This window comes from Mastomys coucha, chromosome X (genome assembly GCF_008632895.1).
Source record: "Mastomys coucha isolate ucsf_1 chromosome X, UCSF_Mcou_1, whole genome shotgun sequence".
Taxonomy (NCBI): Eukaryota; Metazoa; Chordata; class Mammalia; order Rodentia; family Muridae; genus Mastomys; species Mastomys coucha.
The window spans coordinates 95,805,020-95,817,870 of record NC_045030.1 but is presented as its reverse complement, the minus strand read 5'-3'; the positions used below and the strand labels follow the sequence as shown (position 1 = coordinate 95,817,870).

Sequence of the window (12,851 nt, the reverse complement as noted above, 5' to 3'; positions counted from 1 at the left end):
TCAATGGATGGCTGTGAGCCTCTACATCTGTATTATTCAGGTACTGTCAGAGCCTCTCAGGAGATATCCATTTTAAAGTGAAGGTTAATAATTAAAGTGTATTCCTTGGTCCAGAAGATTAAACATAAGCCCAGGTAAATTCGTTACTTCTTTATATTTACTGATATAAGTTGACTCAGGAACCATTGAAGATTAAACTAGTTAAAAAGGGTGACATTTCTTTTGACATCCTTTCAAGACTGCTCAACCCTTTTGACATTAAAACCTGACATTTCTCATCAACAGATAAATATTGGGTCTCATTGAGAGCTATCCTGGGATGCATGCAGCATATGGACAACAGGTTAAATTAGATTAGATTAGATTGGAGCTGCTAGGCCATTCAGGCCACAGCTCCAATATCAATTATCTTGTAATCAGGTAAATGAAGCAGAAAAAATGGGTTAAGTTAGAATTAATTAGAATGAAATGAAGTCTGTTCCTTGAGACTTTGGCTTCACAAAAGAAATATGAAAAACTAGCAGGAAAGCTCTGGGTAGAGTTTAATTGTCACTATGCATCTATTAACCATTGATTTATTCACTAAAAAATTGATGAATACTTACTCAGTATTAGGCATTATTCTGTGTTCTAGAGATGTGTTAAGTGGTAGAACAAAGTTTCTATACTTTATGTTTCAGTAAGGAAGAAAAACAACACATAAGAATTTTATCATCAGATATGGATAGGGAATATGGAGAAAAATAAAGTATTATATTAGGCTGAAGTAATATAAGAATTACCAAAGGGGACAACATTTGAGAAAAGACACGAAGGAGATGAAGGAGAAAAATCATGCTGCCTTTTTGTGACAGAGCATTTAAGGTGGAAGGAAGCCCCTGAAATCCCACAATTAATGTTCCAAGCAAAAGAAAGATGCAGTGTTCCCGGGGAGAAGGTAGAAGATTGTATATGAATAATGGGAGGTCACATTATATATCCTTAGAGGGTTTTGGCTTTAAGATTGTGTTGAAGGCACTGGAGGATATTGAGCAAATACATGACATTAGGAGACTTGCCTTTTAAACAGCCCCTCTTTGTCTGGCCCTTGCCAGCCATTACAGAATCTGAGATGAATCAGACATAGCCTTATTCATCCAGAGCATGCACATAGGAAAGTGAAAAGTTTGCAATAAATCCTGGAAGAAGGCAGAAACCCCTAAAGGCAGTGGGAATGAATTGCATTTTGTGGGGCAAGATAAAGAGATGTACAGTGCAAGTGAGGCAGAGGAGACAAGAATGAAAGCTCTAAACAGTGAGAGCATCCTTTCCCTCTCGTAAACTTACTATTTTCCTCACACAAACATATTATTTGGTACTTTCAAGTACTCGTGTGGAGTGGATCAAACAGGACCCCCTTAAACTCCTTCCCAGGGACACAGAGTGAGTTAACACAGTCATTTTAACAGACTCATCTCACTAATCTCCAGTGTAGCAAATTGTTCTGATAGGCAAGGTATCGTCATTCAAGTGCAGTCTTGTAGTTAAACACATGGGATTCTGCACTTGGTTGTAACTTTAATTATTCTCAATGTCTGCTTTTAATGATGGTTCTTAAATGCCTTAACCTCCCTTCTAGCCCACCACCCACAGAGGTAGTGGAAAAGAAAGGATACCAGGGGAAGTGGACCTGCTTAGAAAGTGATCTTTGGAGCAAATCTTATCTGTGTTGTCAGGAAATCAGCAGTTCAGGTCACAGGAGTCAGCAGCAGCAGCTCGATCCACTTGTAAACACTTCACAGATATATCAGCAGTTTAGTTCAGAAGAATCCGGATAGCAAACACAAATTAGCAGCGGTGGCCCAACCTAGCAGAGACAGCCAGGCCTCAGCCTCAGCACAAATCAGCAGGAGGGACCAGGGACAATAGGAATGCCAGGAAACGTTCTCCACTGTGCTTCTCTCAGGGAAGCAAAGATCACCAAAGAGGCAAGACCAACAAGCTTTACACAGCCTACTCTATCAACAAGCCTAGCTCAGTCTCTGCCAACTGTCCCTTGAGTCCTGGAATCTGAGCATTTTGGCTCATAGCTATAGTCCCAGTGTTTGGGAAGCTTCAAGAGTGAGAACTGCAAGTTCCAGATCAGCCTGAGCTGATCAAGTTTCAGGCTTATCTGGGCTACATTGGCTACATCGTAAGACACTGCCTCGAAAATAATCATGTTTGGCCTCAACTTGTGTTGTTAACCAACTTTTATGCATTCTTTCACTTTACCCATATTCAAAATGGATTGTGGCACATCTTCCTCTCTTGTGTCAGGAAGGGCTAACTCTCAGGAGAAGTCTTTTCCAGCCCTATGAATCCAAAGGCTCAGTGCTACTATATAAACTCAAGAAGGACTGTTTTACATTTGTCTTGGATACTCCTGTAGCTAAATTTGGATAATAGAGTCAAAACAGTATTTCTTGAGCGGCTTTCAAGTTCTGTTATTAGAACAGATCTCCTTTTCTTTCCAATCTCCCAGACTAGAGGAAATAGTATAATTAAGAATACCATTTCCTAATGTCACTCTTTTTAACGTATTATTCTGCCAGAACTATATGCTTCTGCTTATTTCTGAAGAAATATAGAACTTCTACCTTTAATCTAGTCTTGAACCTTGGGTATTAACCTACCATTTTAGTGTAAAGTTATCAGAGCTGGTACTATACATATCAATTTTCTTTTGCCTCATTTAACAGCTGGCACATAGACTGAGGGAGAGGAAGGGACTGGGCATGTGGACGGTTTGGAATCTAGAAGCAATGCCATTTATGATAAAGAGTGAAGGTGCTCTCTGGAGACAGATGAGGATCAAGTTGAACATCTGTAGCCAATAAACTTCATAATCCTGCCCTATCACTCAAGCTGTTGGTACTTGAAGATGTAAAATTGGAGCAAGATTATTTACCTGTCAACATTTTTGTGAGGTGCAAAAGTCAGAGTGAATTAAAGAACCTAGTACAATATTGGAGTCACGTATGGCTCCTGGAGTGCTGAGTTCTCTTTCTGAGCCACTGCTCCTTCCTTCCACCTTCACAGAGGCTAAGGCATATGGTGGAAAGTCTCTAATTTTATTGTAAAATATTTTCTCCCCTGTTTCATTTTTATGTAGAAAACAGGACATGTTCCACTACCTTTTCAGGCTTCCTCTTCAATTAAGTGAGAGACCAGGTTGGAACTAAGGGACTGGATAGAGCACAAAAGAGATTCGTAAAAGATTAACAAGGAAGAGAAAAGAGAATTCTTGCCTGTCTGTCTGACTGAGTGACTAAGGGTCTCATTTAGGCTCCGAGTAAATAAGAATACAGGAGGAATGGAAGGAGGTAGAGAGGAGAAGGAAGACTGACTGACTAAGGGATATTCTTATTTAATCCCACAGTAAATAAGAAAATGAGTCTTCTCACAGAACTATAAACCCTTTAAGAGAGCCCAGACGTCTCTCATTTCCTCCATCCTTACAAGGTCTTTTTGGCTAACTCCCATCCCAGTCTATGCTCACCTTTCAGTATCTCTGTGTAAGGAATTGTACTAGCTGTACTACTCAACTATGTCTCACCATCCAATGTCCTTCCCAGGGAGAGGACATCTTAGACAGGAGCTCGGAGCTCATCTACACTGGAGAGATGGCCTGGATCTACCAGCCCTATGGCCGCAACCAACAGAGAGTCTTCTTCCTGTTTGACCACCAGATGGTCCTCTGCAAGAAGGTAAACGTAACCTCTTCTTTTCAATGAGAGGTTAGGACTTCAGGGAACACTACAAGCTCCTCCCCTTTCATTATCCCCAGGTGTTTAAAGAAATAGGCAAAAAGTGCCAGAGGAAATTGGCAGCAGTTCCATATTGGAACTGATATGGCATGAAGCTCATAATCAACTGGTATCATTTATATGTTTTCCCTCATAATTCTTGTGGTATTCCCTCTGGGGTCCTTGTGCCTACAGCAGATAGCCAGCAAGTTTAAACCAGCATTGAAAGAATATTGTGGTGTTTGTATTATACTTAGCAAAGAATACCTTCCCAGAGTATTTTTCTCCATTCTCACCTGCCCCATTCCTACCCAAGGAACCAACAAAGGGGACTATATTATTCAAACAAGTGGAGACCTCTATGTTACAAGATTTACCTTCATACCTCTATCCATTTCCTATACAAAGTGCATCATCAACCCCCCCCCCAAATCTTCATCCATGCTGTTGCTGGATATCCTGTCGCAGTAATCCTTTTGAGGAGATATCTTATACTTGTCACTGATCCTTGAATACTTCTGCAAATGTTAGTTTCTTAGCCACTTGTCTTTGGCAAAAAGAGATAGCATATATTCCCCCCACATAAAATCTCTACTGCAGGATCCTAATGGAATACTATTCCTCCTTTCATGATAGAAGGGTCAAACCAGTGTTATCAATAAGACTTGCCAGACAAGAATTTTGAATCAGGGAAAGAGAGAAAATGAGGGAGAAATCAGGTTACTCAGAGTGACTTTCAAAATTAAATTTTCACTCTTGCCCTTTTCTCTGCTACATAGCTACTTTGCTGTCTCCCTTACCTAGGAGCAAACGCCCCTGAAAAGGGATACTAAGTCATGACACACTAAGTGAAACACTAAGCACATATATGTTTTATGTCCCTTGCCTTCTCTGTATGTGCATGTGTGTTGTGTATCCTACATTAAATCTTTATGTGCTTGACTTTCACAGTCAATTGAGAGGTAAATTGAGCTTAGATTCAAACTGCCTTGGTGTTTGCAAATAAACTCTGAATGCCAGATCTGGAATCGATAACCTGCTAGTTAATTAAGGTAGCTATTTCAGTCAGGATCTGAACCTGCAAGAGAAAACTTGTGAATCTGAGACTCGGCAAAACACCAGTCAGTGTCTCCTTTAGCTACTCCAGCTCTAGTCAGAACTTCTATACAATTAGGAGGCAGAATTTCTGAAGGTCAGTAAAGGCAACAAGGAAGTTCTTAGCTTATCAGTGATGTCACCAACAGGCATTTGTCCTTTATTCCCACTAAGCTCTGTTCATTCTTAGAACAATAAGTCAGAGAGAGGGAAAGAGGGGCAAAGGAAAAGGGAGGAGAGGGGGAAAAGAAGAAATGGAAGAAGAGGGAGAGGGGGTGGAAAGGAGAGAATAAGAGGGGGGATTAGGAATGCGGTGTTGTTTCAGGGTTCCACACTACCTGCCTATACTTCTTGATTTTTGACATCTGTCCCCAAAGGATGCAGTTGCTTTAAGTAAAATGTGAAATTGAGTTCTGAAAAACAGTGGCTATAGGAAGCAGTGCTAGGAACCCAGATACAAGAAAGTAAAGCAGAGCCTAGGGATAAAGAAAAAGAAAAAAGATGGAACAGTAAGCTCTATTTAGGAGCAACAGGGCAGGGGAAACAACCAAGGAGTGACATGTCAACACGAAGACAACTAACTAGTGAGAAAGGCGATGATTAGGAAAACACTGATTTGTAGGGGAATGCCAGGGCCAATATGTGGGAGAGGGTGGGGTGGCAAGCATGGGGAGGGGGAAGGGAACAGGAGTTTGTTCTTGTTATTTTTGTTTGTTTGTTTGTTGGAGGGGAAACTGGGAAAGGAGAAATCATATGACATGTAAATAAAGAAAATATATAATTTAAAAAAGAAAGAAAGAAAGAAAGAAAGAAAAAAAGAGAGAAAGAAAGAAAGAAAGAAGCACCATGCTATCTGGCAGCCACATAGACAAAGCAAACTGTGAAGCTTCTGTTCTGCTATGGATGGTGTCAGGGAGTCTGGTACTTAAAGCTTTTGAAATACCCTTTCACTTTCCTTATTTGCATTAAGTGTTTGAAATAGATGTAGGGAGGTAGGGGCAAGATTAAGACAGGCAGTATACATACACTCCCTGGGCAAAGAAATCCAGCTTTCTTCAAACAGAGCCTAGCACTCTTTTGCGTAGCTGAATAAATGAATGGGTTTTTAGCTGGACGGAAAAAAGAGCAGGTTTGAAAGCAGCTAACTCTGTCTAGAACTTGGGCAGCTGAGGCAGATCTGGAGTTTGAGGCTGACCTGGGATACAATATATCAAGTTTGTCTCAAGAAGCAAGCTAAGTAATTCAGTAAAACAAAGTAACTAATAAATACAAGACATTGTGCCTTACCTGCCACCGCACATTCTTTTACAGCAGAGTACAGAATACTAATGTTAAAAAACAAAAAAAGGAAGACACTGGTAGTTAAGGGAGGGCTTCCAGGTTCAGAGCAACCAAGTTGGAAGCCTGAGAAAAGCAAGCAACAAGATGTCAATGACAACAGACAAAAGACATAGCTTCTCTCAGATGAGAGTTTTATTGTTTTACTGAGGTCATAGACTTTCTTTCCAGAACAGAGGCAGCCTAGAGTTCCAGGCTGTTAACTCCACATACCTGGATGTTCCTTACACTGGCTTCCCAGAGTTAAAAAAAAAAACAAAACAAAACAAAACTACAGCCTTGTTATGTAAAGGCCACTTAAAGTATCTGATTTTTAGTGAGTCCATGGTTGAAGATTTCTGCATTATCTACAATAAGTCTGTCTATTTATCAAATGGGAAGTAAACCCAAAAAATAATAATGGAGTGGAAAGAAGGAATGCAAAGGAGCAAGGAATTTTGTCTGCTAAATTGTTCTTGCCATTACTTGGGGAAAAAAATGACTCTTCGTAGACAGGGATAGGCTAGGGGAGGGGAAGGCACAGATTCCTCCAGCTGAAGATAACCTTTGATAAAAGAAAAGCTGGGCAAAGGCTAAAAGACTGAAGTGAGCAAAGGTTTACCTTACTCACCTTATTCAGCTCTGAAAAACCATTTAAATGGATGTCCAAGAGCTTAGGTTTTTGTTTGTTTTGTTTTTGTTTTTTGTTTTGTTTTTTTTTTTAACATAAAGAATGAGCTACTCACTGCCTGCATCAAGCAGGAGAGCTGGCTCAGCCCCTTCACCTAGGCAGTATGGAAGAACTGGCTTTGCCTCTCACTTCAGAAGAAAAGGTCCAACAACTCACATTGGCAGTGTAGTAGAACTTGTCCTGGTGGGATGGGCATGGGGGAGCTGGCCCATTGGTGTAGGAGTTGAAAAGCTGGAGAGCTAACCCTAGTGGCATGGGTGCCAAAGAGCCAATCCTGTCTCTTGTAGGCTGCCACAAGCAGGAGCACTGACCCTGCCCCTCACCTGGATAAAGCAGGAGAACTAGCAGTTTAAACAACACAGCCACCATCCAGGTTCAGATCCAGGGCCTTTAGTTGGACCACTCCAACATCTATCTCATCTATGAACAGCTGGAGTGCTTGAATGGGCTAGTACTAATTACTGAACCAAAGCTGTAGAACCTCCAGGACACAGGGCAATAACAGGATATCCCAGAGGAGTCCTCCTGAGACTCCAATATTGATAGTGTAGCAGAAGCCACAGGCCTCAAACCAGACCAATGACTCACAGCAATAAACACTTGTAAGTAAAGCTGTTTGGACAAAGGATATACTCTTGTGATACACAATGACACACCACAGCTTCCATGGTGAGATCTTTTTAGGTTATTTTTTCTCTATTTTGTTGTTTTTGTTTTTTGTTTTTTCCTTTGGGGGTTGCAGTGGTGGATGGTAGATATGGAGGAACAGTGAAATGAATGGGGTTGGAGTGCATGATGGGAAATTCACAAAGAATCAATAAAAATTTTAAAAAGAATGGGTTAATAAACAACTAGATAATTGAATATGGTTACACAAATCTTTCTGATAAGCTCGTATTTTAAAAGGGCCCTTCATGAATGTGACATTTAACAGGAATAACATAGTTGTTTCATAAATACTGAAAGGTTAGTTTTTAAATCTTCAAGACAAAATTAAAGATTTCTGAATACCTGAATGTTATTAAAAATAAAGGAAGAAAAAGTAAGTCATAGTCTGGCAAGCTCTCACATGACATAGGAGGTGTAATGATAACAGAGGAACATCAAGTCCTTTACGATGAGGAACTGAAACCCCAAGGATCTGATGTTGCAACAAAATATCTCACTGCTTGGAATTTTTATTTTGACAGCATACTCTGTGACAGTCACATCTGCCTTTGTGGGACCTGTAATCTAATAAAATTTAAGTGTAACATAATAGAAGATGTACACTTATTCACTGAAATAACTCCCAGATGTCACTGATGGAATTGCTTTAGGTAATCTTGGCAATTTTGAGAATCTTAATGAAATCTGTGGCAAAACTACAGACAGAAAAATACACCAGTTTTCAAAACTAAAAACTATATTATGAAAAATATAATGAATATAAACTAGATGAATTGGCATTATTTGAATGACTCTGATTTTATTTTTTTTTAACTTTATAGTCAATAGTTAACTCAATATTCACCACAAATTTGCCAAGGAAATACTGTGATTATTCCTATTTTAATGATCTATGAAATTAACTTTCATGTTTTCATTCCTCAGGCTAGAGATTGACCTAAGAATCTGCACATGTAAAGCAAATAGTCTACCAATGAGCTGCATTCCCCAGCCATGGAGCCAAGGACTAAAACTAGTCAAACTGTCCCTAGGTGACTAGTGACTTCTATTCCTAAATTTTGTATGCTTGTCCAAATTTTGTAATCAATTATTAAACAGTCTAAATGTTTAAGCAGAGATTAGTTGACTATGAGAGCTCAGCATTTGCTTCTAAGAACAAATGATGTTTCACTAAGAACTCTATATGTATTCTATGTTTAAATTCAAGTACTAGGTTATAAAACTGAAATTCACAGAGAGAGTCTTATTTCATGGTAGGAATCAGGTGATTTATTATTTTTTTTTGATGTGAAAGTAGGGAATTTTAATCAGTGGACTATTGTACAGAACTGTAACAGCAGATACATTTTATTATGCATTTGTCAATTTCATGCAACTGCACAGGACAGCAAACTTAAGATGTATTCAAATATTGTCTCATTAGTGGTAGGAAGTGTCCCCCAGGTGATTTATTTTGAGGCAGGGTTTTTTGCCTGTCAACATATTCTAGAGCTCACTCTGTATCAGAATGTAAGTTCATACTTCTGATCTCCGTTGCTTCTGCATTCCAAGTGCTGAGACTACAGGCATATGTCATCATGCTTAGTTTATGCACTGCCGGGAATCAAACCAATGGCTTCAACTGAGCCACATCCCCAGTCCCCAAAATCTAATTTTGTTCTGCTACCACTTTAGATCCTCTCATAATTTTCTTATAGAGAGAAGAAACATGGAGTGATAAAGGTAAATGATGTTGATCTTAAATCCTGGTTTTTAGCGTGCTTATTATGTCAAGCAAGCAAGTAACTGTTTATTTCCTGCACTTTCATTATATCACCTATAATGCAGGGAGAATCATCAACAGGATTACTATGAAGAATAAACGACATCTGTTTATATGAAGTGGCAGTTGACGGACAGGACTGTTGTAGATGTACATGTAGTTTGTTTAGCCCTACTTATTAACAAAAGACATACTATTATAAATTGGTGAAGTCTCCATCACTCAGTTTACCCAACTATTGACTGAATAATTATCTGCTACAGGTAATATAGGAAATATTTAAATATCCAATCTGTTCTTTAATATTCAACTCCTAATGTCCACCTGCAGAATTTCTCTCTGACTCTTCTGGTTCCTTTAACTTGCAGCACAGTAAACACAATCTCACCTGTTTTGTACACTAGGAGTTGGGGTTGAATAAGACACTCAGAAGAGCTTGAACAGCTTGTGAAACTTGTAGTTTGTCTTGCAAGAGGGAAGGATAAAAGAGGGTAGATTTAAAATAGCAGTAATCACACACATGAAAGACAGCAGCAGCTCCTTTCATTTCTGTGACTTTTCTTTCCTTCTCATTTCTAAGACCCTTTTGTTGTCTTTCTTTTTATCCGATGTACTGGCCTCTGCTCCGCTATTAGTTTAGTTTTGTAGATGTTTTCTGTTTTCCCCCTGATATTATTATTTTGAAATTATTTTGATGTTTTGGGGATAATTCTCCATATTTTGGGTTTTGTTCTCCTTTTCACTATTTACTGTGAAGCAGAATAGACCTCTTTCTCCCATTATCCTCCAATTTTCCTACACCCCTATTATTGTCCTAAGCAACCTTTTCTCTGCATTCACTATTCTTACTTGCACCTATTCTGACGTGTCCTATTGTCCCCTATCATCACTACACTGTATTTCTGTTGCTTTCACAGGATTCTGAGGGATAAGAACTAAATTACACATAATGATACTGGACAGAGGACTTTTGTTCGGAGACGTTTGTACAGGCAAATGGATGGAACTAAAGCCATTCATTTTAAACAGCTCACATACAACAATAGCGATAAGAGGTAGGGCTAGGGGAATGGAGGGATGGCTTAGTGGTTAAGAGCATGCACTGCTCTATGGAGGACCTAGCATTCAATTCCAAACACCAGCATGGTGGCTCACAACTGCCCTTAACTCTAGTTCCAGGAAATCAAGGTTCTTTTCTGGACTCTACATTCATGTTCACTCACACGTTTCCAATATCTACATTCAGGTACACATACATATACAAATAAGTAATTTTCTTTAAAGAATAAAATAGACAAAGGAGTTAAAACTGGAAAAGTGGATACTAGACTTATTATTCACCTCTTATTAATCAGTCTAATGTTGACCTAGTATTTTTAAATCTATTTTCCTTTTTATTTGTCTATTCTCATTACTCATCTAATTTTATCTATTTTATTTACTGTCTGATTAAACTAGCAATAGAATGCATTTCAGAAAGGCTGTACAGGGGAACCATGCATGATAACTTCTGGGAAGTAGTAGAATAATAAGCTAGACTAGCAGGTACCTATTACTTTTTTCTAATTTGTCTGAATTTAAACAAGTTTTCTCTGCTTATAATTATTCCTCATTTGAAAAAAGTAAGAATCTAAAGAGAATCATTAACTTTAAATGAGGCTGTACAGATATAATTGTTGGTACTTTGTATCTACTAAATGTTAACAATTGATACAATTACAATATATGTCATGTTGCTAATCATTCACTTGGCAATTTTTATTCTGAAGCAATATATAGCATATTTTTAAATGAAAGTTACAGATTTTTGAGCCAGATATTCTAGACCCAAAGCCTGGCTCCACCATTTAATCCTAAATTCAGTACGCTCTGTCTATAGTTCATCATTAGATGCAGCTACCTACCTTGTAGTACTTTCATCAGTGGTAATTAAGTGGACAAATGAAGTTGTTAGACAGCAGTGGCATATACTATATGCTATTTACATCCTCATTACTACTGTTGTCATTGTTGTTTTTATTTTGACTATTAAGCACATACTGTATATGTTGGAATATAATAGTGACCAAAACAAGCCTGCCCTTGTCCATGTGCACTCCCCAGGATTTGGATAGAAAACTGGGGTGTTCTGGGCTGGGAAAAAGTAGCCAGGACCCCTCTAAAGTAGTAGAGGTAAATGAATAAGGCAAGCTATAATCCTGAACTGCTTTATACTCCAGATTGTAGCATCTGTCATTCGTACAAAATGTCCTGTGAAGTCTTGCTAAATCCTAGGATTACCTAGTGGGATCAAGTTGAAATATCTGTGAGCGTTTGAATTATGTAATGTCAGGGATTAGGGTAGTTCCTTGCTGGAGTCACAAGCTATGGCCAGAAGCTTGATGTTTACAGGCTGTACAATCCTGGAGAAGTACTAAACTCTTTTTGTCCCTTGACTTGAACAAACAAACAAACAAACAAAAAGAAATGGAGAAAGGCTGGTATCCTGTTAGAAACAGTAAAGTCCACTAGACAAGGAAGTTGTTATCCAAATATTATCTGTTTGGGGTATATTATTGCTACACCTCTGTGAAGACACTCAGTCATGTCAGAAGCTCGATACTGACAGTACCACAAGCACCCAGGACTCAGGAAGGTTTTGTTTTCTTGCTGTGTTCATAATACCACATAACTTTTCTATGGATAATCATTGAGTATTGCAAGTTCAAAGAAGACAGAGTACTGAGCACAATCTCAATGAACAAACAAAACTAAGAGCTATAATTGGCATGATAGTTAAGTGCTAGGTGAATAGTGTTTAAGAGCTGTCACAGTGTTAGAATTTAGACAAGGTAGGGGCACAACAGCTAGAATATACAATCAGAGAAGGTTTCTTTGGGAGAAGAATATGTGACCTTGACCATTCAAGTTAAACAGATTGAAATGAGAGAACTCTTTGGAGAGAAAAGGATACATTATTGTGATCCCAAGTAGATGTGTGATTTGTTTGAGTGGGTTAGAAAGCACTATTCCTACCCTGAGTATGTGTCAAATTTCTAAAGTCAGTGGCTATGTAAATAGAAGATATTGGATTATGTCCTTTCTTTGACTCATAGTACTTAGCTCTACATATTTAGTTTGCTTGGATAATTTAAGATACTAGAAACAGTAGGCTTTTGAGGTTTATCAAAGTTTGAGGTTAGCCAAAAGGATTTTAAAGGAGCACTAAAGCTCAAGGCTACATTTACTAGACAAGGCTGGCCTTGTAGCATGGAACAAAGTCAACTTTTCTAATTTTAAAGTTGCAATAATTGAGGTTGAGAGAAGCTAAGTGGCTTGCCCAAGCCATACAGTTAATGTGTTAAACACCTAGAACTCACACAAATATTTGTATTTTATTCATATTCTTTTACTGTCCTCTATTGTTCATGGCCTTTGCTACCTACTCTGATTGGTCTTCCTGAGCCTGTAGATCATTCCAGATCACTTGTCTTATCACTAATCATATTAAGCCCTTTATTAGCTACAAATAGAAAAATTTAATAACACAAGAGTTTTAACAACACAGTAC

General features: G+C 38.5%; 1 protein-coding gene across 4 annotated transcripts in view; it reads left to right on the top strand.

Annotated features, from left to right (window-relative positions):
- The window catches only part of Arhgef9 (Cdc42 guanine nucleotide exchange factor 9), a 119,478-nt gene that overhangs the window by 90,907 nt on the left and 15,720 nt on the right, over positions 1-12,851 (top strand). For all 4 annotated transcript variants that reach the window (XM_031365120.1, XM_031365112.1, XM_031365101.1 and 1 more), the window contains exon 7: positions 3,597-3,728. In XM_031365120.1, the coding sequence (XP_031220980.1) occupies positions 3,597-3,728 (132 nt within the window). The remainder of the gene's footprint in view (positions 1-3,596; positions 3,729-12,851) is intronic.